General features: G+C 36.8%; 1 protein-coding gene across 1 annotated transcript in view; it reads left to right on the plus strand.

The window, feature by feature from the left end:
- Positions 1-24,082, plus strand: part of NCAM2 (neural cell adhesion molecule 2) — a 208,197-nt gene extending 184,115 nt beyond the window's left edge. Inside the window, exons 16-18 of the mRNA XM_064152345.1 lie at positions 6,760-6,964; positions 11,436-11,555; positions 17,432-24,082. Of these exons, the coding sequence (XP_064008415.1) occupies positions 6,760-6,964; positions 11,436-11,555; positions 17,432-17,543 (437 nt within the window). The 3' untranslated portion in view covers positions 17,544-24,082. The remainder of the gene's footprint in view (positions 1-6,759; positions 6,965-11,435; positions 11,556-17,431) is intronic.
- The last annotated feature ends 312 nt before the right edge of the window (positions 24,083-24,394 follow it).

Consider the following 24,394-nt stretch of genomic DNA (forward strand, 5'->3'; position numbering starts at 1 on the left):
TACTTTCTCCCTGAAAAATATGATCTTAGTGTAAATATAATGTTCTTCAGCATCTTTCCAGTGTCAAGAAATTTAGCTTTGTCCTTCATCTGTTGTTCAAAGCTCATTTTACTTTATGCAATTTCTGTCTACATTTTTATAGTAAAGAAAACTGATTTAAAGCATTTCTATCTGTATTTATTACTAATAATTTCTTTTCTTATGTTATCTGCATTATGTATTTTATAACTGAAGAGAAGCTTTCAGTGTAGTTTCAATATTTTTGTTTTGCTAGTAAACCTGAATGTTTTATCTAATAGTGAACATTAAAATAAACCAAACAAAAATAACAACAAAAAACCCCACACCAAACAAATAACAGCAAACCAACCAAAAAAAAACTCAAAACCAACCCCAACCCACCAAACACAAACCAAATTGAATAGAAAAAGAAAAACCAAAAATCATTAAAATTAAAATTCCTAAGTTTTGTAGTTTGGTTCATGTCAAGTGCCTGACATGCTACTACCATAATGGAGTAAGTAGGCAAAATGCCTGTTTTAATCTACAAACTTAAACTGTTATATCCTAAGAGGCAGATATTTTAATACTTGTAGAAGCTATATTTGTACATGATAGTTTTATACCAAATACAACTCTGCTGACACTTGCAGTTGTTAGCAGTGTAATTATTTCAAGTGAAGGTGTGCATTATATACTGGCAGCACTCATCATATTAAACTTCTCATTTTAAAATACATTTGTTATGTTTGTATTTAAGTATGTTTTAAAGAGCTAGAAGAAAACTTGAAGTATTTAATCGGTTCACTACAATCTCAACACAGTTCAGCTCTTTCTCAGGTCTCCTGATTACAGTACTCTGGTTACAACTATCACCCAGTATAAAGATGCAAAGGTCTTTGATGTGTCTGTGGTATGTGCACAGTGTGATTTTGAATTCTTCTAAATAACATAATTAAAATAATTTATTATTTCATGTAGTAGCAGTACCAAAGGCACATATAAGTCTCTTTTCAATACTCATGTCAGTCTTAATTAATCTGGATAGGTTTTTAGAAATTCCTCCAAGCAACATGCTCAGTAAATCTCCTGTCAATTTTAATGGAGGAAATTGGAAGAGGGAAACTTACTTATTTTCCCAAGTCTTGCTAAAACCTGAGTGCAGAGCTGATGCCACAAGCTCCACAAAGCTGCCATTGTTGTGCAACCTTTCCTCTCTCAATGCATAGGAGGACTGGAATCTCTTTGTCTGCTTTTCTCTGGGACTTCCCATAGCAGTAGGCTGTGGTAAACAAATACCCTTTACTGTGATGACTTGAGTAGATACATGAAAGAAGGTGCACTTGCTACCTGATAACTCCTTAGGTGCATTATAAAAATGCTTCTGAAGACTGCTTAGGGATCATTTTATGATGCCAGATTTTTTTAAAACTTTGCATAAAAAAATAACAAAGCACAACTTTGAAGAATATTTTCACAACCCAAGACTCTTTTTTCTAGTTAACACAGCCTTCCTTCCTTTCCCTTCTTGTCCTTTAGCAGACACAAACAAGATGTTGTTGACAGAACACTTGGGCTGCTCTTCAAATTATAACATTTGTTTTATTTAGCTTTTTGCATTTGTGTCTTCATATGAAAAATGCTGTAAAGGACAATTAGAGTAAATAAGAACTCAAGTCCTACTTAACTCCATTCCCAGAAATAATCACAGTAAAAAGAAATTTTCTTGTAAAATGTAGAGTAAAAAATTCATTTCAGAAAACTTGTTGGCAAGTGGATCTTTTCTATAATAAAGAAAAGCTCCCCTACTAACCATAATTATTCTGATAGATACCATTTTAGATATGCTCATTTCAGTCACCCCAGACTCCTTTGGCTATGAATGTGTATCCCTCCTGTGCTTCATTGTCTATACTGCCTCTTTTTATCTCTTTTTGCAAGGAAACCATTGAAAACTTCACTGCCATTGGGTTCAGGTGGTTGATAATGAAGTTCTGTCATTTATGGGTACAAGAAAGTCAAGAAAGTTAGAGGAAGTCTTCCCTTTAGTTAGTTATATCAGGATCAGTAATACTGCCCCTTATTTTTTCAGAGCTGTGTGTCAAGCATCTGTCAGAACATATTACTCAGTCATCAGTCGTGCAGTAGAGAGCACATATCCCTGTGTGCTTCTACACTGCCCTTCAGCAGTATCTGTCCTAGCAGAAAGTTATAGGAAAAATCACTGGGGAAGAAAAAGAATTAAAATTAATGTCGATCATAGCCTTGTTAGCATCTCCTTGTATTAAGAAACAGAATAGAAAAGAGTATTACTTATTGTCATAGTCCTGTTTGCATAATATATTGCCCCAGTAAATGTTGTACAGAATCATAATATTTTTTTTTAATTGATGATGCATCTGTACTGATACATTAAATTCATTGAAAGTAGACAAGTGGCTCCTGGGCACTTACCTGACTCAAACCCTAAGTTTTATTTGTTCAGATTGCTAGAAACAGTTCATGCACCTATGGCTGTGTCAGCCAAATTAATAGAGCTTGTTTGGGTAGTGGGGAAGATCCATTGGCTGTTCGCTCTTTTTTGCCCAACATGACTTTTATCTCCGTAAGGAACAGGAGTGCTTAAGTAATGAGAAGCTGTTGTACAAAATTAAGAAATGGTTCCTCTTCTAATAAATGCAGCATTCCAGCATCACACCTTTCTCACAAGAAAAGGTAGGCACATGCTACTTTGCATGCTACTCAAAACACAGTTTGTTTTGAGTACCTGAAACTTGAAAGATTTGTAGAGTGTCACACAATCCTTGCATCCTGATTACCCACAGAAAAAGAGCTGGAGCTCAGAACAGCTCCATTTAAACCACTCTGATATTTTCTGTTAGAAAAATAAGGAGGAAGGTGCTTTGACAGGCAGTGAGCAGAGTTGTGCGAGTGTCACAGTTTCAATACATCCATTTTCAATATAAGAAAATGCAAAGCATGAAAAGACAGTGAAATAAGGGTATCAGACAGTTATTTTTAAAGAGGAATTACTCTTTTTCACTTATATCAGTTGAGAGATTTTTTGTACTTATTATGTGCAAATTAGAATATGCACACATCCACCCCCAAAACAAACAAAACAAAACAACAAAACCAAAAAACCCCAAACCCCATACAAAAAAAAAAATGCTAGGAGCATTTCACAACAACAAATGAGTAATTGCAATGATTAAAAACCCAAAAGTGCTTGCAGTACTTTGCTGCTGCTGTTTTCTCATTATATACTCATGATATACTTCTTGTTTGGGTGTACATTGTTTCTTTATCTTTGTCTCCAGATCTTGAGCTTGGCAGTGCTTGTTCTTTCAATTGTCTTCACCTTCCACTGTTATAGTATTAATTGGTAGAAAAACTTCATACAGCTTTTTTAATGTTTTGGCACTGCATCATGTTTGTTTAGACACTCATCAGTGGATACTCATTTTTAAAATCTATGTTTTCTGCCTTTTGGGGGACTTTGAATATGTTTATACATCTTGTATGCCTTTGATTCTAAGAAAAGTTCCAAATCAGGTATGAAGGAAAGATGTTTACAAGTCAGGGCCATGGTTGGACAGCCTTTTTAGGAGTCAGTGCAGCAGGGCAGTTCAAGATGACAATGAATAAGAATATGAGAATATGTTTTTTTATGCCACTACCCAGTGCAGTATTTTCAAATTCATCCTCTAGCTCATAATGTTCAACTATTTTATCTTAAGAAAGGTCCTGAAAGAAAGGACAGACTTCTGCATAACATCTCTGCACACTCGTTCAAATGCAGCTGCCAGGCAGCACTCTGTAAGCATAGGAAAGTATTTACTATCATTGTTTTTTTCACTTAAAAACATAGGTGACTGTGAAAGGTTAAGGACTGTGTCAAATCATCTATATCTTTCCTTTATTCCATATCTGCTAAGGAGGAGGGGAAGAAAGGTACAAAAAGCTGCTAACCTGCCTTTTATTTTTTATTACAAAACTTAGAATCACTGAGTGGTTGGAGTTGGAAGGGACTTCCAGAGGTCATCTCATTCAAACCCGTTCCTGAAGCAGAGTACTTGATATAAAGCTTGCAATTATTGTGCCAGCAACTGAACGTATACAATGTGACTCTGTAAGAGCACAGTGTTACATCATTCTGAATATATGAATGTTGAATATGAAGCAATTGCTTTAGTTTTCCATGTATAAAAGTGTACCTGTACACTCTGTGTAGATATGTGCCTCTTCTTTATACCTAGATATAGGTATATAGACTATAGATATAGACTCCTCAAAAGAATTCACTCTGAATTTGCATTTAAGGGTCCAGAAAATTTAGCCAGTTAATTCCAATGGGAAATTCTGTTTCAGTTGTGAAAGCTCTTAATTGTTTTTTCCCCACTCAAATAATGATTTGTGCAGAAATGTTCTGTCGCTTTATTAGAAGTTAGTAATACAACTTACTGAATAATTAACATCTTTAAAATTGCCAGTATTTCTCATTATATTTATAGAAACATAAATATTTTTCATTCTATTTTTTTTTTCATTTTTCTAATTTATGAGAGTTTCATAATCTTTTATTTCTAGAAATATTCATTGCTAAGCACTTACTGTAGATGTGGATGAAAGAATTGACTTTGTTTAAAGCCGGCAGTTTCCTTTATTGTGATGGCAAGATGTATTACGTTATTTATGACACATGCTACATTGCAAAAAAGCACTTAAATTATATTTATTGATTTATTTATATTATTTTTTACAAATTATAATTAATTATATATAATTATAATTAAAATTTATTAAAGTAAAATGACTGATACTGCACAGGAAGTCATCGGATGGATGGATGGATGGATGGATGGATGGATGGATGGAGTAATTTCTGGAAGATGTATCAGTAATATGTAATGTTAAACTGGGAATATTGATGTTAAAAGAAAAGAAAGATTTATTCCTGTTAAATATCAACTTCCACCATTACTGATGGGGCAATGAATAAATGATTCATTATTTCATTGCTGTGCCATTGCTTTGCTCTTCATATAGTGTTTTGTTTTCTTAAATCTTTCTGAAGAAATCAAAATAATTTTTTAAATCATATCTGGCTGTTTGTGTGATTATCCATTTGTGCAAATATATACTTTGAATTCTGGCTTATTGCATAGTAATATTCTGAAGAACAATTCTAAAACAACTCATGCAATAGGTAATTCAACCAACTGAATGGGAAGCAAAATGTTCCCTTTCTTTTGAAAAGAGTTTTAACTTTTATGTTTAGGAGTTCTACCACATGGACTAGCAAAGCATTTATTTCTGTTAGCATGTACTGATTTAGCAGTCCTCAAGAACATAATTTTCCAATGATATTTAAAGTGGTGAAATATATCTTTTCTTTAAAATTAGTTAAGCAGAAACACAAAGTCTTAAATGTTATTCCTAATCTGAAAAGAGTCTGCGGTATATTGGAGAGGTGGAACAGAAAGAAAATTAGTATTATAGTAGTATCCTTATTAAATATATATATATATATATATATACATATTCTAGTACATTATATTATAGTTTGATGTTTATTAGCACCAGCAGTATTCAAGTAATGTCCTGTTAGAAAAAATCTTGCTCTCATTTTGGCAACAAGCATAGATACAGATGGAAATGTAGCACTTGACTGCTGACTCATTCATCACTCCGATGAATGATAACACTAAGCAATGCTTATATGCAACACCAATGTGCAAAAACCTGGGTGCACTCCCTGAGGAGTTAGCTCAGGGCATAGCACCACACGAGGCAATTGCCAGTAGCCAATTTCTGACACCTTCCTGAATTAGCTGGATGCATGAACCATTATGAAGGTAACCTTGTTTGTTTTTTTTTCCCTCTAGTTTATTGATCAGGTATGAGACCTCTCCTTTATAAAGGTCATCTTCTTTCACAAGTATAGTAGCTGCTGTTCTGAGAAATCACACTGTTCGAAGCACTCTAACATTACTGTCTGTTGTGGAAATGTCAACACATTATTTTATCTGAGATATTTATGTAAAATTAATTACCAAACAACTGTAATAATACAAATACAAAAAGCAAGATCAAGTGTTCAATATGGGGTTTTTTTAAGTGTATGAATTTATTTTCAGTACACAAGACCATACAAAATGAGTTCCTAACCTTGTAATAATTTGATAAGATGCATAATTTTCTTCATACTAATTTATTTCAGACTGGGTATGTGCAACTGTTTGGGATGAGATAGCTTGAATTAACTTCTTTGAAGACCTTCTCATTCTACTTTAATTTTAAAACCTGACCCTTACAATAATAAATACTGTTCTGACACTTTTAAACTTTTCAGTAGTTCTGCTGTGCATCGTTGCTAATAAATTGCATTTAAAATGTGGAAACCAACAATTTATATCAACTATTTGTTATGTTGGCTATATAAAATGTTTTTTTCTTAGGTGGGATACTGATACTTTCAGTCTTGGAACACAGTGTTTGTTGTTAAATAATGTCATTTATACTCTGTGACTATATTGGAATTTTGATAATGAGAAACTACCATGTAGAAAAGATGTATTCTGTGATTTTTGTCACCAAGTTGTATAGATGCTTAATCTTGAAATGGTCTATTTTCACTAATTTCTGAGTGGTTCATTTCTGAATTCACTTTAGTCTCCTGTTTTACAGTTTAAAAGCATCAGAAAATGCAGTTTTATGGATTAATTTTATTAATAATTTTCTTTTCTTTTCTTCAAGACACCCTTTTTAATGGTCTTGGACTTGGTGCTGTCATCGGCCTGGGAGTGGCAGTCCTGTTGTTAATCCTGGTTGTGACTGATGTTAGCTGCTTCTTTGTACGACAATGTGGACTGTTGATGTGCATCACCAGGAGGATTTGTGGGAAAAAGAGTGGGTCAAGTGGAAAAAATAAAGAATTGGAAGAAGGAAAGGCTGCTTACTTGTGAGTATTAAACACAGATTTCAAGGTCTTCATTAAAAGAAAAAGTTGGCTCTCAAGCTTGCATTGACTTTTTAGCTGTTATGTGGTGTGGCAAAAGAAAATCATAAAACATTTATATTACTTGGAAGAATGTTTCTCTGAAATGTATAGAATTCTTTGTGGTCAAATGTTGCCTCACAAGAAAAATGGACACCAAAAAAGGTTTTTACCTTCAATATTGGCACAAAGGAAATAAATCATAATTCAGTAATGGTTACAGATACATATTGGTTCATGAGGAGCACATAACAGATCATTTTAACTCCATTTCTACAAGTTATGGAATCACAGAATGTTAGGAGTTAGAAGAGACCTCTAAAAATCATGTAGTCCAACTCCCATGCTAACATGGGTATGTCTAGATCAGGTGGCTTGGGAAACATATCTAGATGGGTTTTGGAAGTCTTCAGAGAAGGAGGCTTCATAACCTATCTGGGCAGACTGTTCTGGTGCTTGTCACCCTCAAAGTAAGTAATTGTTTTTCTTAGGTTCAAGTGAAATCTCCTGTATTCTATTTTGTGCCCATTTTCCTTTACCTTATCACTGAACATCACTGAACATCTCTGAAAAGAGTCCAGCCCCATCTTCATGGCCTCCACTCTTTAAATATTTATATGCATTGTAAGATCCCTTCTCTTTTCCAGGCTAAAGAGCCTCAGGTCTCTCACCCTGTCCTTGGAAGAGAGATGCTCCAGTCCCCTTATAATTTTTGTTGGACTAGCTCCAGTATTTTCCTATCCCTCTTGAACTGGAGGGCCCAGAACAGTATTCCAGGTGTGGCCCACACCATGGCAGAGTAGAGGAGAAGAAAGTCCCTCAACCTGCCAGCCACATTCTTCTTAATGCACCCCAGAATACCACTGGCCTTCTTGGCTGTGAGGACATATTGCTGCCTCATGGCGAATGTATTGTCCACCAGCGTTCCCAGGTCCTTCTCCATGGAGCTGCTTTCCAGTGGTTCATGAGATTACTCCTTCCCAGGTGCCGGACTGTGCGCTTGCCTTTGTTGAACTTAATGAGGTTCATCTGAATCCATCTTTTGGCTGTGAATACCTAAAAGTTTGTCATGTGCTTGTGACTGTGTAGTAGACCTGGGAGTGAAGGACTTAGTATTACAGAAAATTCATGAAAGAGGTTTCTTTCTCCGATGTAGCATTTGATGGAAAATCTTGTTTCTTGCTTTTATATATATATATATATATATATATATATATATATATATATATATATATATATATATACATATACACACTTATATACACTTGAGGAATGAAAGATATTGTTGGTTTTTAAAAATAGGAGTACTGAGCTGGATGTGAGATGCTAGTAAGCATGGTTGCTCTTCACAGCAATAGTCAATGATTGCTAAAGATAAATGAGGAATAAACAGTCCTGATTCTCACAAATACACTTGTGTAATGGCTATTACATCAAATGCATATGAACTGATCATTTATGTGCAAATACATGCCCTCACGTGGTAAGAGTGGGAAGTAAGATCTCTGACAAAATGGTTTGTGTACCAATTGCATGAAATAATAGTACTTTAAAGATCTGCCATTTATGGGGTTTTCAAAAGGATAGCTGGGGAATTACTTGTGGACCCTCACTCAAGGCAATTATGTTTTTTTAACTAAAAAAAAAATGCTTCATTTCATCATTCTGTTCATCTAATAGACTTCTTATGCATACAGCATAATATTTGTGAGAATGCTGTCTTAGTGCAGTTTAAGTAACTTGCTGGTCAAGTTTCTGTGTGCTCCAGCTCTCCCAACAGTCAGGCCTTACAGGTAATTCTCCTACATCTTCCCAGATCTCATCCTTCACTAGATGCCTGTAATGCAGATCATATATTATAGTCGTCATTATTCATAGGAATATCGGGCTGCTTTGTTGTCTCAAGTAGAGGTGTAAGTGTCCTTTTTTGGGTTTAGTTGTGGCTATTGGGATTCTGACTATGTCTTTCTTAGGTAGCTTGATTATATATCTTCAGTGGGTTCTTTTGGTAATAGCTCCATTGACCAAAACCAATCATAAGCAGACACAAAATATTTGGATCAAATAACGTTTCTGAAAAACAAAGTTATGCAGTAAAAGAGCCATTTCCTAATTCTCCACAGTTTACAGTAAGAGAAGGAATAATAGCATGTTTTCTATTATATGAAGCCAGCACATCCAGGTCCACAGAATCAAGATGTGAAGCTTTTGGCTGACTCCACTGTCATTTCCTATTGAGCACAGCATTTCAGTTTATGCTTTAATTTCCCATTCAAGAAGTGACCAAGTGTGAATTGGTGTACATCCTGAATTATAGACCTTAGGGAGCTAAAGTTGCAAATGTCACTTGACAACAGTTTATACTTTGATAAAAACATCTTGTACCCAAATGCCATTCCATGCTGTCCCAGAAAAGCATAAAGCTGGTCACTTAATATTAATTCCCCTATGACACTTGTTTTGCAAGAGCACCTATCTTATTTAATCATATTTCCTTCCTTCTTGGGGTGATCTTCAGTTAATTAGATCTTAAAATATTTGGGCTTGTTCTTATTTTAGCTTGCTCTCTGCATAAATAAACTGTCACACTAAAATTTTAAAAGTAGCTTGAGGAGTCACAATTTGAATTTATTTGATGTCAATTGCCACTTCCTAAGAGGCACTGACATTTCCCTGGTTTATACATGTCAGTTCACATTTTGGATTTTTGAGTGTGTTTATGATACAGTTCTTTGTTATATTTTGATTGTAGGATATGTATATATATATAGAGAGAGAGTCATCAATTATGTTCCATACAAAACAAATGTAGATGATACAATCCATATAACATACACATAGCCACTGGGAACAGAACTGACATAATGCATTTCTTACAAATTATTTACCCTTTTGTGGAGTTCTTAATTCTTACATAGTTTGTGCTTTCTGTACCAACAATGTGAAGGCCCCAAAGATGTCTCTCTGGTCCCAGAGTCCAGTCCTGACGGTCCTTCTGTTCTTCTTGCTGCTGGAAAATACCTCTTCTGTTGTTGTGAAGTCTGGAGAAGTGTGGAGATAAAAGTTGAGAGCTCAAGCAGAATCTCTGAAGCTCTTGAAGCTCTCAAAAGTTTCTAGGGAGACACCTTTTAATATTAGACTTCACACCTGCTGATGACTGAACTCTCCTCTCTCCACCCCTCATGCCCCTCACAGTGTGAGGTTTACATGCATGCTCAAGGAGGAATGACCAAGATGTGGTCTGGGCCTAGGGAGCCTGAGGCAAGGAGGTGTGTTTTGGTATTAGCATTATAATCATCAAAGTTCACTTGTGTCCATGGTTTCCTTACCAACACCAGAACATCAGTCTCTTATGATGGCAGCTCCATTCTTTGGTTCCAAGATGATGCTCTTAAACAGTGGAACTGTCTATCATAGGTGGCAGGTACTGACCAGTGGTACCAGGTCAGTTTCTTCCCACAAAGGCTTGCAACTATACCAGATTCCATTGTGTGGGAGCAGCAACTTAATCAGTAACTGGTTATGAGGTAGGCCACTACAGACTCATACTAAGATATTAGCATGACTTCTAGTCAAAGTCCTTGAAGATAAGGGGGTCCCTATTCCTGATGACTATAATGAGACAAATAATGCTCTTCAAATCACTCTTTACAGGTGAGAATGGTAAAACACTGGAATAGGTTGGCCAGAGAGGTGGTAAGTGCTCTAGAAACATTCAAGGTCAGATTGAATGGTGCTCTGAGTAACCTATTCCAGTTGAAGATGTTCCTCCTTATTGAAGGGGTTTGACCCTTAGAGGTCCTTTCCAATCCAAAACATTCTCTGCCTCTGTGGTTATCAACAAAACTCACTGCCCCATCTTCCTTTTAATTGTCCATTTAGCAGAAGGTTTGTTCATTTACCTGAATGCAAGACTAGCAGTTGTTTCTGAAATGGGGGAAATATGACCTAAACCCAAAGACACTATTCTACTGATGTGAGCAGAAGGGTCTACATTGTTACAACACAAAGGTTTTCCCCTCTGCTGGCAGCTGAGATTGTCACAATCTCAAGAGATTAAATTACATTTCTGCAGTGTGCATTTTAACATAAAATCTCTTTACAATAACAAAAGAAATTCAGGCATTATTGGCCAGCAAATCCTGTATTTATTAGTTTACATCTATTCCCATGAAGATGCCATCAAAATGCTCTTTTGAGATGCTAATCCGTGATATTTGGAGAGTTAGACAAGTAACCATGGATACAGGATGCTTTGAAGACTTCAAGGAAGTGGGAACAGGCTGTTAAATATGTCTCAGTGGTGTTAGTCACTGATAATTAGTTTTGCATTTTATTTGCTGACTTTCAAGAGAAGGGATCTTGGTAATTAGTTACGTGCAAGTGTGTGGTTATTATGATGACATGAGACTAAGAATATTTTAATAATCTTTAGGAAAGATGGATCAAAAGAGCCCATAGTGGAAATGAGAACAGAGGATGAAAGAAATACCAATCATGAAGATGGAAGTCCAGTAAATGAGCCAAATGAGACAACTCCACTCACAGAACCTGAGTAAGTAGCCTGACATTCACAGTATCACACACTCCATTCCACGAAGTTTCACACAGCTTCTCCTGTCTGTGAGGACACAGACTGGCCTTACTGTACTCTGGGTAGGAGATACACAGCATCACCAGAATAATGTGCTGTGGCAAGATGGGTTTGGTTTAGTTATGTTTTTTTAACAATAATTGATCTAAAACCTGGTGCCTCACAACAGCTGAGGTTGTCACTAGACATTTTGTTCATTTTTTGTGACAAATAGTACAACTACATCTGGGTGTTCTTCAGCCCCTGAAGGGCAAACCCATGGCAGCAGCAGCCCTGTAGCATATTTTTATTCTACCACCTGTCTGAATGCTAGTGAGTATCCAGGAAAATTCTCTGGCCCTCTCTGCTCCTGAGGGCCTTCTGACCTGTATCAGGAGCAATGTGGCCAGTAGGACAAGAGAGGTTATTCTTCCCTTGTACTCAACGCTGGTCAGGCCACACCTTGAGCACTGTGTCCAGTTCTGGGCTCCTCAATTCAAGAGAGATGTTGAGACACTGGAACATGTCCAGAGAAGGATGACAAAGCTGGTGAAGGGCCTGGAACACAAACCCTGTGAAGAGAGGCTGAGGGAGCTGGGGTTGTTTAGCCTGAAGAAGTGGAGGTTCAGGGGTGGCCTCATGGTTGCCTATAACTACCTGAAGGGAGGTTGTAAGCAGATGGGGGTTGGTCTCTTCTCCCAGGCAACCAACAACAGAAGAAGGGGACACAGTCTCAAGTTGTGCCGGGGGAAGTATAGGCTGGATGAGAGGCTCCGAGAGAGTGATTGGCATTGGAATGGGCTGCCCAGGGAGGTGGTGGAGTCACCGTCCCTGGAGGCAGAGTGATCCCATGTGCCAGAAACACAGCTCTTCACAGGGTAATGCCTGCCTGTTTCCATTTATGTAACTGAGACCTTAGCTCAATATTTCTATCCCTATGATGTGATTCAATAGGTAGTGCTGAAGTGCATCCACTTTGTTCAGTTCCCATATGCTCTCTTCCTGTCCCTGCAGTCTGCTCTCAGCACAGAAACTGCAGTGGTTCTCACCCAGAATTACAGGCTCCATCTGCCTTCTGAGTTATGAGACCCAGCCTTAGGTTCAGGGATCCCAGATACTGGCAGTCAGGTCCTCTTCTCTCTCTCGTGCTGCAGCCCCTGAACAAGATTATGCTGGGTAGAATGGCTGGTGTTTAAAAATCATAGAATCATAGAATCAACCAGGTTGGAAGAGACCTCCAAGATCATCCAGTCCAACCTAGCACCCAGCCCTATCCAGTCAACTAGACCATGGCACTAAGTGCCTCATCCAAGCTTTTCTTGAACACCTCCAGGGATGGTGCCTCCACCACCTCCCTTGGCATAGGTTGGACTGGATGATCTTGGAGGCCTCTTCCAACCTGGTCGATTCTATGATTCTGTGAAATAAAAAGCATTTTTCAAAACCTATCCATCCTGGTCTGAGCTGGCAACAACTCCAGATAGAAATTTTACTCCACAGGAATAAACAAAAACACTCACACAGAATTGGAGGTTAAATTTAAAATACTCTTTACAAAAGTATACAAAAAGTACAAAAGGTATGTGTGTGTGTGTATATATATATATATATATATAAATGGAATAAACCTTGGCCCAGTTCTCCACCTGGACCAACCAGGCTTCACTAGGCCTTGACAACCAGGCCAAAACCTCCTCCCAGAGCAGGCTCAGAAGGCCTCAGATCAGGCCTCACTGCACCCCTACAGAGCAGGCATTAGTGGCGTAGCTGAAAAAACAGCTTGCTAGCCAAAGCTGCAGGTGGCCACTCTGCCTCACGAACCAAGAGATTGCAGACACTGCACATTCTTGGAGAAGACAGCAGGGAGAGAGAACTGGTTGTGAACTCTCCTTATTCAGGGAGATGCAGGATCATGGGATGGAATATCACAATTCCTTGTGTCCACTCTCTGGGAGCCATCCACCCCCGGGTACTCTGTGTCTTCTGGAGGAGCTTAGTTGTCAACCTATGACCCCTGTGTGGAGCATCAAGTGACATTTGTGACAGAGCATAAGCATGTTGGTGTTTTGCTAAGATTACTGTTGCAGTGAGAGCTTCTGATAAGCTTTCTTTTTTCCTTCTGAGCATTTAGTTTTAAGAGAAACTAATACTTCAACAAAGGTGATGACAGGACTGTTCCATCTACCAAGAGCTTATGTAGTGTCGTTCAAGAACATGAACTGATTTCTCAAGAGTTTAATTTCTCAGCCTCAAAAGCTGATTGATTTGAAATTATCAAAGAAAGTGCTAAGTTTCTTTGGTTTGAACCCAGAGCTTTTCATGTGTTGTGAAAATCTCCTTCATGAGATGTTAAAGCTGCCAGGCTTATGAACACACTTCTGTAGTAAAAGTAGAAACTGTCCTGTTGGTTATATGATAAATTCACAGGTTTTTTTTAAAGGAGAGGATGTTCTTATAAAAGATCTTTTTCTGACAATGCAGCTAAATTGCATTCTTTGTCATCATCTAGAACTTCAAAAGACAGGCCTTTTATACAAAAAATGAGGGGAGAGAGGGAGTGGTAATAACTGCGCTTCAAGCTACATATTTCCTTAAAGAACCTGTAACTGAAGACTTCAAGCTTGTGTTAATTAAGCTGTTATGGAATTTGTTGAATGACTAGTGATATGTTTGCTCTTCATGTTAGCATTTGTTATGAGGAGCACTGTAGAGAACTCAGTTACCTGAGGAGTAGGGTTGTAAATACAAGTCCATCAGACCTTGGATATATTAGTGGGAAGGCATCAGGGCCACGTTTTTCATGCTTGAAGACTATTTGTAGCACCATATCTTGCAAATATAAATTATCACAGGATTACAGGATGTTAGGGGTTGGAAGAGACCCAAGGAGATCATCGAGTCCAACCCCCCTGCCAGAGCAGAGCAATACTATCTAACACAGATCACAGAGGAACACATCCAGACAGGCCTTGAAAGTCTCCACAGAAGGAGACCCAATGATGGTATGCATCTGGCAAGAGTCATGATACCATAAAAGGTTAAATTCAGTTATTTCTGATTGTCCCTGGCATTAGAACAACTAACAGCAGTAAAATATGAGAAAGTTAAAATAAAAAATATTTTATTGTCTTAGAGGAGAGGGAAAGGGTCAGTCACTAATGACAAGAAAAATAACTAATAGTGATGACAGTTTCCTTCTTAGTAATTTCTTCAACCACAACCAATGACAAAAGTCAATTACAGATTTGGGACAGTGTCACTTATGAGACCATCAACAGATCATCATGCAATCAGGACAACTGAAGAGGCTCTCATGCTAGGGGAACATGGAAAAGACCTTCTACGCAGATGCAGGTCATAACTGATGAAACAGAGAATCAATATAAAGTACAGGTGAGGTGCTAGCAAAGAAAAGGAGGATGTAAAAAGGTATGGGTAAGTCTCTCAGTAGGAAAACCACAAAAGAACGTTGTCAACAACTGGTGCTTTCAATGAGAAAGGCCACACTGGGCAGGACAAGAATGAGCAGCAGGGATCTTGAAGGGAAAAAGCTTAACATGCAGGAAGGAAAAATTTCAAGGACATTCCAAGCAAGCAATTTTTGTACAAGGTGGGATTCATTCTAATTATGGCTCTCTTAAAGGTGTACAAAACAAACCTTCAGTTAAAAGTAGTTAAATAATTTTGAATAATATCAAGTTACACTTAGGATTTTAAATGCAGTTTAAGCATTGCTCTTAATTCCACTTCTCCAAAACCAGTTTATTTAAATTTCCAGGCAGTATATTGTCAATTACCCAGTTTTCACTTTCACTAAATATTTCTTCCCTTTAAGCACTGTCTTTTGACAAGTTATTCTGCTGTATATAAAAGCACAACAAATTAGGTCTTCTTCTCAATGCTAGTTTAAGTGCTTTGTGTTATCAGACCTTTAGCTCAGGTGCTTGCCTACCTAAAACATGTCTCTGGAGCTATACTTCCTCTGCTTCAGTGTTTTACCCTCTTAAAAAAATATTTGAACTGATTTTATTATTTCAGGAATTGTTGATTAGTATTGATTGCATTATTTCAGCAATCATTTTGTGCGCTGAAATCTGCATCCTTTGGGTGTGCCATGTGAAACAGACAATTCGTGAAGACTTCCCACTGCATTCAAATCCAGACAGCTGATGTGTCCCCCACATATTTTACTGTAATAGAACAAGTTAGTCTTCTCTTTGATTTCTGTTAACTATCTATTGCACTCATTGCTAAACCTCAAGATAAATATCATCTTTCTTAGTTCATTTTAGGCAGCCTAGATTTCGTAAGACTGAGATTTTGAATATTGCTTTGTTTTATTGGTTCTTAGTAAACACTGTTACTACAAGACATTCCCAGTGGATTGCTCAGAGAAGTTTTGAGCATTATTGCTCCTTGAGATATCAAAGCAATCACAGTGGAATTTTGCTGAAATATTTAATAGTTATTATGAATAAAAAAGATATATACATATTATTCTCTAGTTAAAAAACAGAAAGCAAACCCAAAGTGAAATTACAATTAACAGCTGCTAAGCCCAGGAGGCATTATTATGGGAATAGCTGAGTAAACCATGTGTATTTTTAACAGTTACATTCTTGACAGCTATCTCCTAACAGTAAAGAATACATAATTTTCAAGACCATTTTGTCTTCCTTGTAAAGTAAGGGTGAGTGAATACTCTTTTGCCATTGGAATTAAGGATTATAAAACTCTTCAGAGTTTTCACTAAGTTATTTTAAAAAGAGATATAAGTTACTATCAAAGGTAGATCGTGTGATAAAGCAAGAAAAGTTGTGTAAGTTTCTAAATCATAAAATAATTTCCCTTACCTCCTTGTGCTGTAAGAAGTTCTTTTCTTTAATAGGGCGACTTGAGGGAGGTTATTCCCCTCTACTCTGCCCTGGTGAGACCACATCTGGAGTATTTTGTCCAGTTCTTGGCTCCCAGGTTCAAGAGGGACAGGAATATACCAGAGAGTGTCCAACAGAGGGCTACGTGGATGATTAACAGACTGGAACATCTGTCTTATGAAGAAAGGCTGAGAGACCCAGGGTCATTTAGTCTAGATAAGGGAAAACTGAGCAGTGTTCTTATTAATGTTTGCAAGTATCTGAAGGGTGGATGTCAAGAAGAAGGTGATAATCCCTTTATAATGGTGTCCTGTGATAGGACAAGAGGCAATGGATACAAGCTGGAACACAGGAAGCTCCACCTGAACATGGGGGGAAATTTTAAGGATGATGAAGCACTGGAACAGGTTTCCCAGAGGAGTTGTGGAGTCTCCTTTTCTCGAGAGACTTTCAAGACCCATCTGGATATGTTCCTATGTGACCTGCCCTAAGTGATCCTCCTTCAGCAGAGAGGTTGGACTCAAGGATATCTGGAGGTCCCTTCCCACCTCTACCATTTTATGATTCTATGATGATATATTTCAACATAACATCCCACAATAGAGGTTTTCTTTCACATACAACTAAATTTGCGTACAGAAACAGATACTAAATAAAAGAATACTTTAGATTCAGCAAAAGGCTTGACAGTTTTTCATGTTGACTTAGGGAACACATACCTCTCTATGTATTTTGGGCAGGTGCAGTGTTCTTATCATGTACCATGTAGCTTTCTCTGGCTTTAAAGAAATTGAAGGAGTTTCTATGAATATATTTAAAAGTAAGTAGACTCAGTGCTCATAATACAACTATTATATTTTATTTTATTTTGGTTAATTATGTGTTCTGAAACACTGTGGACTTTATAAATACGTGTGTTGTAGTCTTAAATTGCAGATGATGTGCTATTTATGTGCTACCATGATTCCTCTTTTCTTCTGATAGGAAGCTGCCACTAAAGGAGGAAAATGTGAAAGAAGCTTTAAGTCCAGAAACCATAGAAATCAAAGTTGCTAATGACATCATCCCAGCAAAAGAAGATGATAACAAAGCATAATAAGATAAACTACAGTTGTCTGGATAATGCATTTGGATTGACGTAACCGCGTGACCAAAACTTTACATCTGACCTTAATTTCTTGGGAAACTTAAGCTTGGAATACTTAGTACCTGTGTGCATATGATGAAATGGTTTTTGTCTACAGTTCTTTTCTATATTTTTGTTAATGGTTTTAGTATGTAGTTTTGCTGACACCAAGTCCCATGGTATAAATTTGAAAACTCTGCAGAATAAGGACTGTAAGTTATTACATGACAAAGTTTGTCTATTTAGAATAGTTACAAAGTGTCTCTAACAACAAACAACATATCAGGTCTCTCAAGATCTTACAGTGCAGGCTACGTACATAAAGTGGCATATACTACTGCATTGTTTCTCTTTATAATCAAACAAAAGTTTAGATTGTTTAAAACAAACCAGAACAAAACCAAGAAACAAGCCAATCTCAGTAGAATGTTGCCTGAGAAACTCAATAGTAATTCCAACTGTGGCTATAACTTGAAACATACAAAGACAAAAAAGGGTAAAAAAGACACCTTTTGACATAGAGCCCACTCCACTTGCAGTTTCACCTGCGTTCTTAGGTAAAATAAAAATTGATAACCATGATGTACAGATTTAAATAAATTGTCTGAATATTTCATAGCAGTATATATGGCCTCACTCTAGCTCAGTGAGTGTGATTCAGAAAGCCTCCAGGATTTTCAGTGCTTCAGATTTTCAGTGTGAAAGTTTTGGAGATTGTATATGAACTAAAGTGCAGTAAAAGTGTGAAAAGACAATCGTAATCTTGGCTTCAAATGAGATCTTGCAATTAACAGAAGCTCAAATTATTTGTCCCAGCATATTTATACATATAAGATATTTGTTCTCCTTTTAGTTCCAATAATTCAGTCAAGGAAAAAAAATGCATTTTAGTGTAGTAGATTTTCTCCACAAATCAGTACATGAAATATTAAAAGCTGACATTATTAAAGTAGCACTTACTCCATGCCATTTGTCTTAACAATAAACTCATTTGAATAGATGGAAATGATGATTTTGGCTGAATAGTTATGAACAGTTTTAAATTATTAATTAACATTATCTTGTAATAGACCAAATATATTCTTTTCTTGTCGAGCTTTCCTTAAGATAATCCTTTTTACTATTCTGGTTAACATGCACCACTCTGAAATGGGACTAATTTATTTGATGCAAAATTTATTATGATTGATTTAATCATCCAGCTAATTGGAGTAATATATTTTGTTTCCATTCCAGTATAATTTGTCCATACTTACCACATTTCTTCAAAGTCTTGCTTTGGAAGAAGTATATAAACTAGACAGTAAACTAGAGTGGAAAATTCTGCTTGTCAGCAGTACGTTGTGGAGTATCTTGTGGGTGTCAGTTTCTTCTCCCTAGTAATAAGTGATAATACTAGAGGAAATGGCCTCAAGTTGCACCATGAGAGCTTTAGGCTGGATGTTAAAAGAGACTTCTTCACTGAAAGGATTCTCAAACACTGGAAGGGGTCCCAAGAGAGGGAGCTGGTTGAATAACCATCCCTGGAGGTGTTTAAAAGGCACATAGATGTGGTGCTAAGGAAAGTGGTTTAGCACCAGGCTTGATAGAATTGGGTAATAGTTGTACTTGATGACTTTAAAGATCTTTTACAACTAAAATGATTCTCTGATTCTGATTTTGCATATCTAAGTCATAGCTGAGGTTTAATTGTAGCTTTACTCAGCAAATGACATCCTCTCCACACTATGTCTGAAATTTACCCATCTCTGAAGTGCTTATACTTCCCAGTTTCTCAGAGGATGTCATCAACCCTTAGCTGATATTTTGTTCTCATCAGAAAGTGTTTGATTTCTATGCATAAAACTGAAAGTGAAATGTAAAAGGCTGTCATTACGTTTGAGGAAAACAGCAGATGATAAAGGATATATTTAATTCATAGATCTTTCTTATTTTTCAAAACCAAATCACTTTATGGTTTGGGGGTGGGTTTTTTTGGGTGGTTGTTTTTGATTGGTTTTTGTTTTTTCAACTTTTCCTTAATTTTGGAAATACCTACAATGAACAAAGTAGTTGGAAGACAGAAGTTGGTGTGGTTAGGGTAAGAGGCCAAGTTCCCACAGAACCATTACCAAAGGGAAAGGAATGGGTAAGAAGACATAGCAAAGTGGGATGAAAGCCGTGAAGGACACTCATTTAAAACTTCTGAAAAAAAAAAAATCTTTAAATGCTAAGGTACTGCTTTTGGGTGAAGAAAAGATGCAGACATGTTCTCTCACTGTTGCTCCCATGTACTGAGCAGGCAGTACTACCAAACAGTCACTTGTCCATTAAATTTCTGTCCTATTTCATGATACACAGTGTGCTGGACTGCCCTTTAACCTATAATTAAGAGAATGAGTTGTGTCACTTACATGTATGAATGTATATTTTTTTGCTGTGAAGTATGTATCTGTAGCTGTGCTTTCTCCATCTGCCACAATGCAGGGAATGGAGCTGGAAAACTCCTGCAGTTGAAAGTAATGTGATTGATGTGGCTTAAAGATCCACAGCCCCATCATCTCATTCAGTATTTTTACCAGGATGCAGATTTAGGAAACATTGCTGCAGATGTAGGAAACATTTGCTCCTACCTGTCATCACAAAGTTAGGTGGTGCCATGAGCATTCACATAACTCCAACTTCACTAGGCAGATGATGCTTTTGCTGAAGCCAGAACAATCATTTGCACAAAAAGGGTCCTATACAATGTGGCAGAGCTAACAGTGTCCAGGCTCAACTGTAGAGGCATTTCAAATTGTAATACTTCTTACCAAGTCTTGCACAAAAACACTTCAGGACTTATAGCTCTATTTTCATTGTTGCTGTTGCTTGTTTTTTCTTTGATTAGTTGACTTTTTTCCTCCTAGCCTCTAATTACAATATAAAGACATTGGAGAATTTAAGAGGTCTTGTCAGCACATATATTATTAATATCTCTTTGCTACTCTTTATCAGTAAAATATACCTCAAAATTATGTTGATATTTGAAGCAAAAGCATTTCCTACTGTATTTGATTACATATTTCCAGGAGTATTTGTTTTCTTCCTACCGTTAATCTGTTGCCAGTTGGGCTATGTGAGGGCTGAGAAACACACAGTTCTAAATTACTTATGGCCTGTTCCAAGCATACCTTTTGGTCTGTGTGTTAATAGGTAATCTTTTGGGCTTTGACTCTGTGATGAGCAGGAGAAAGCCAAAACGTAGCTATGAAAAAATGCTTAATAACATTGATAGTTGCAAATATTTCCAAATGAGGGACGGCATATAGTAATTTGTAAGCTATGTGTAGAACTGGAATAACACAATTTCTTTCTTTTCTTTTCTTATTCTAGACTAAAAAGGAAAAAAAAAACAAGTATCTGTATAAATGTCACTTTTACTGTCTAAAAGTAATTTTAAGTGTTAATATGAAATGTCAGAAGAGTTGACAAAATATAACTATTTGTACAAATAACCTGAACTGTTACACTAACATACTCCAGGGATGAAGGTGGGAGAAGCCTTTGAAGTCATTAATGATTCAGAATGTGGCAGTGACAATCTCTATTCAACAAAAAATAAGGAGTAAAATTAATGAAAATTACTTAGAGCTACTTAATATTTTTTTAGTAGACCTGCATTCCAATTTGCCACTATAGGAGCCATTTTAAATGAAAGTTTTCCAATTTAGTACACAAATGTACTCTGAAAAGGGTTTTTTTTCTGGTTTTGTTTGCTTATTTGTTTTGGGGGATTTTTATTTTTTTTTTAAACTTCTAAGTCTTTTTTTGTGGTTGCAAAAAATATTTACTATTCTGGTGATGGTAATGCCTAATGTGACAAATATGAATTTATTTAGGCTGCAGTCTTGCAAGAAATTTTGTGTGGCTGAACCCACCTCTCATATGGCACCCCACTGCCAATGGGAGGCTACAGGAGTGGGAAGATGGATGTACTTTCATAGGAAAGCTTGCAGGACTGGGCTTGTTTTCTATCACTTCATAGATATATACAACATAGTTACACAGTGACAGTCATCTACAAAGCTGTTTGACAACAGTTCCTGGTATAGTAAATTCCACCTGCTGTCTTCAGCCTCTGCATTGATGTTCATCCAAAAAAAAAAAACCAACTTTCTTTTTTATGATAATTATTTATTTAAGTACAAAGCATCAAACTGTAGTATAATAATCATGGCATTTTTCTGTTTCCTAGAATGGATAATGGAAATGTATTTGTGCCTTTTGATAGCATGCCACTCTGCTTTATTAAAGAAAAATCTTCAATGATTTGTCTACAAAGCCTGTTTAAAATATTTGAAAGCTTTACCATTACATACTTTTCTGCTCAAATATATTCAAACACTGATCTAAATTAAACTGGAGATAATATTCTCAAGTCCTGTAAAAATTCTAAACAGAAGATTTGTGAAAATCTCTTGAGGACACAGTTCTGGTGAGGGTCATAGTGGGTGCATTACTGCTGAAAATATTCAGGTGAGCACATGGTGGGTTGGGTGTTGTAGAAGTGTGTTGACCAATTTGTCAAGTGGAGGAGTCAGATAGAAAGTCTCCTTACTTCTGTTTAGGTACTTAGACCTAAAATGTTAACATCTTTTCTCAAATCTGAAAGATGAAGTGGAGAATATTCCTGCCATTTTACCTCCGGAGTAAAACTGCCATGAGTATTTGTTGCACAGTCATTTGTGGCCTCATTGTCTCTGTATAGGCTGTCACAGGAAGTAAGATCTTTGTATGTAGAGTAATTCATGTGTCTGTTGGATGACATTTACTCCTGATTAAAAGGCCTCTGAAAAGACTATTTGCTGAAAAAGCTCAAGATTGAGCAAAATTGATTTATGGGAGGGGGTTGCTGAAAGTACTGCAAGAGGGACCACCGTGGAATCTGAGTCTCACTGGGCTTTAAGACATGAACTGAATTCAGTGGGTCCTGAATGTAATTCATCCATCTCAGCAAGGCTCTACATGTCCTTGGCTGATCAAGTCACTTTATTGAATTGGATTTCTAGGTGTAAGTGGAACTTAAATGTTTTGCCAGGGGTTTGCTCACATTGGCACAGAGGAGGTTTTTCTGTCAGGAGTTTATACCTATCAGGAACCACTGATAAAAACATCACAGTTTTATTACTGTGCACCTAGGAATGGGAGAAAAAAGCAAACCCATCTCTCTAAATAATCAATTGTGATTGGGATACTTCTTAGGTGAAGATGGAACATTCCAAGAAGTGATATTTTTTACTTAAATCCCTTTGTTTCAGACGCTTTTGCTGATCAGTGAAAAGCTACCATGGTTAAATAAATATTGGGGGGGGAAAAATCCACCCCATTTTCCAGATTTTCTCATTTGGTTTCCTGGAGTATGCAGTCCACTTGACAGCGGTTCAGTAGTGGTAGGAGGAAACCACTTACTGTGTTTGAACTGATCCTCAGTATTTCCACTACATATATAAATGTCTTCTTACATGATTTTATTTGAGCCTGAGCCCAAAAGAAGCCTTTCTATTACAAATTTAGCTTTGAATCAGGTTCTGAGAAATAATCAGTCTGCCTTTCTTCTTAATAGGTATTGCAAGCCTTGTGATGTTTGACTTCCAAATTTGAATATTTGCCATTTTTAACCCAGAGAAGTGATTTTTTTTTTTTTTTTTTTTTTTTTTTTTGCCAAATTTCTATTGGCAGTTTTTAAGTCACAGATGAGATTGGGAGTGGGCAAGATGACCTGATTCCGTGCTGACAGAATTCAGGAAAGCCATTGCCAGAGAGAACAGAGGGTTCTGATGCTAGAATTTTCTCTCCCTGACAGCGACAGGGGAAATGGGGAGCTACTGAGGCAAGAGAGGCTGCTGGAGGACATTGCCAAAAGGCAGGGTACTGCAGGCTGTGAAAAGCAGGGAAGGAACATTAACCCTGTTACATGCTTTATCTCGACTGTGTAAGGCTACATTTTTCAACCTAAAACGCAGGGTTGGGACAAGGGTAAACAAACCACCGGAGTCTCTGTAGATCAGTGACACACCTATACAGCAGTCAGACCCCCTCGGAAAATACTTTTGTTGCTTGTGATGTAGAGCTCTCACTAAGAATTTTGAACTTTTTAGACAAAGTTTAAGAGAAAATAAATACTAAAGAGCTTTCCCACTACAATGAGCACTTGGTATGTATTTGTATGCTGTGTACAGTGTAAGCTAAAGCATACCATATATTATTTTTGTTATTTCGCACATCAGCAGCCCACTTGTAGTATATACCACCTGAATTCTATATTGATGAGTTAGCTACCACTGGAGCTAGTTTGTTTATTGTTTAAAACCCTTATGTCCCTATGAAATGCTGTGTATATATATATATCTCTATACTGTAAAAAGAAGTAATATCGCAGATGCTGGTTTTGTATTTATGAAAGACATTGAAAGTATGGCTTAAAGTATATCAATTATTTGTCACTCTTCACCATTTGTATATTAATAGTAAAGATACTTTTACTTTAATGAAGTGTAGTAGTTATATTTATTTTTACTAAGTGTCTTTCTGTCAAGATGTCTGATTCATTAGGAGTCCTATTGCCAAAAAGAAGCATAACAATTATTTTTCCCTCCATTATAGAACTATTGAATTACACTCAAGCAGCCCTGCAATTTTTTATTCTTTTTTCTGTCAAAAGCGATCTTTGCTATTAAAAAGTATCATTGTTGCATCCTCAGTTCCCAGATGAGCATGAGATCCGTTGTGATCAGTCCCCTAAGTGTTACCAATAAAAGATAACATTATTTTCAAGAAATTAAAGGTATTTGGTATTTGCC

The sequence above is a fragment of the Pogoniulus pusillus genome, chromosome 12 (genome assembly GCF_015220805.1).
Source record: "Pogoniulus pusillus isolate bPogPus1 chromosome 12, bPogPus1.pri, whole genome shotgun sequence".
Lineage (NCBI taxonomy): Eukaryota > Metazoa > Chordata > Aves > Piciformes > Lybiidae > Pogoniulus > Pogoniulus pusillus.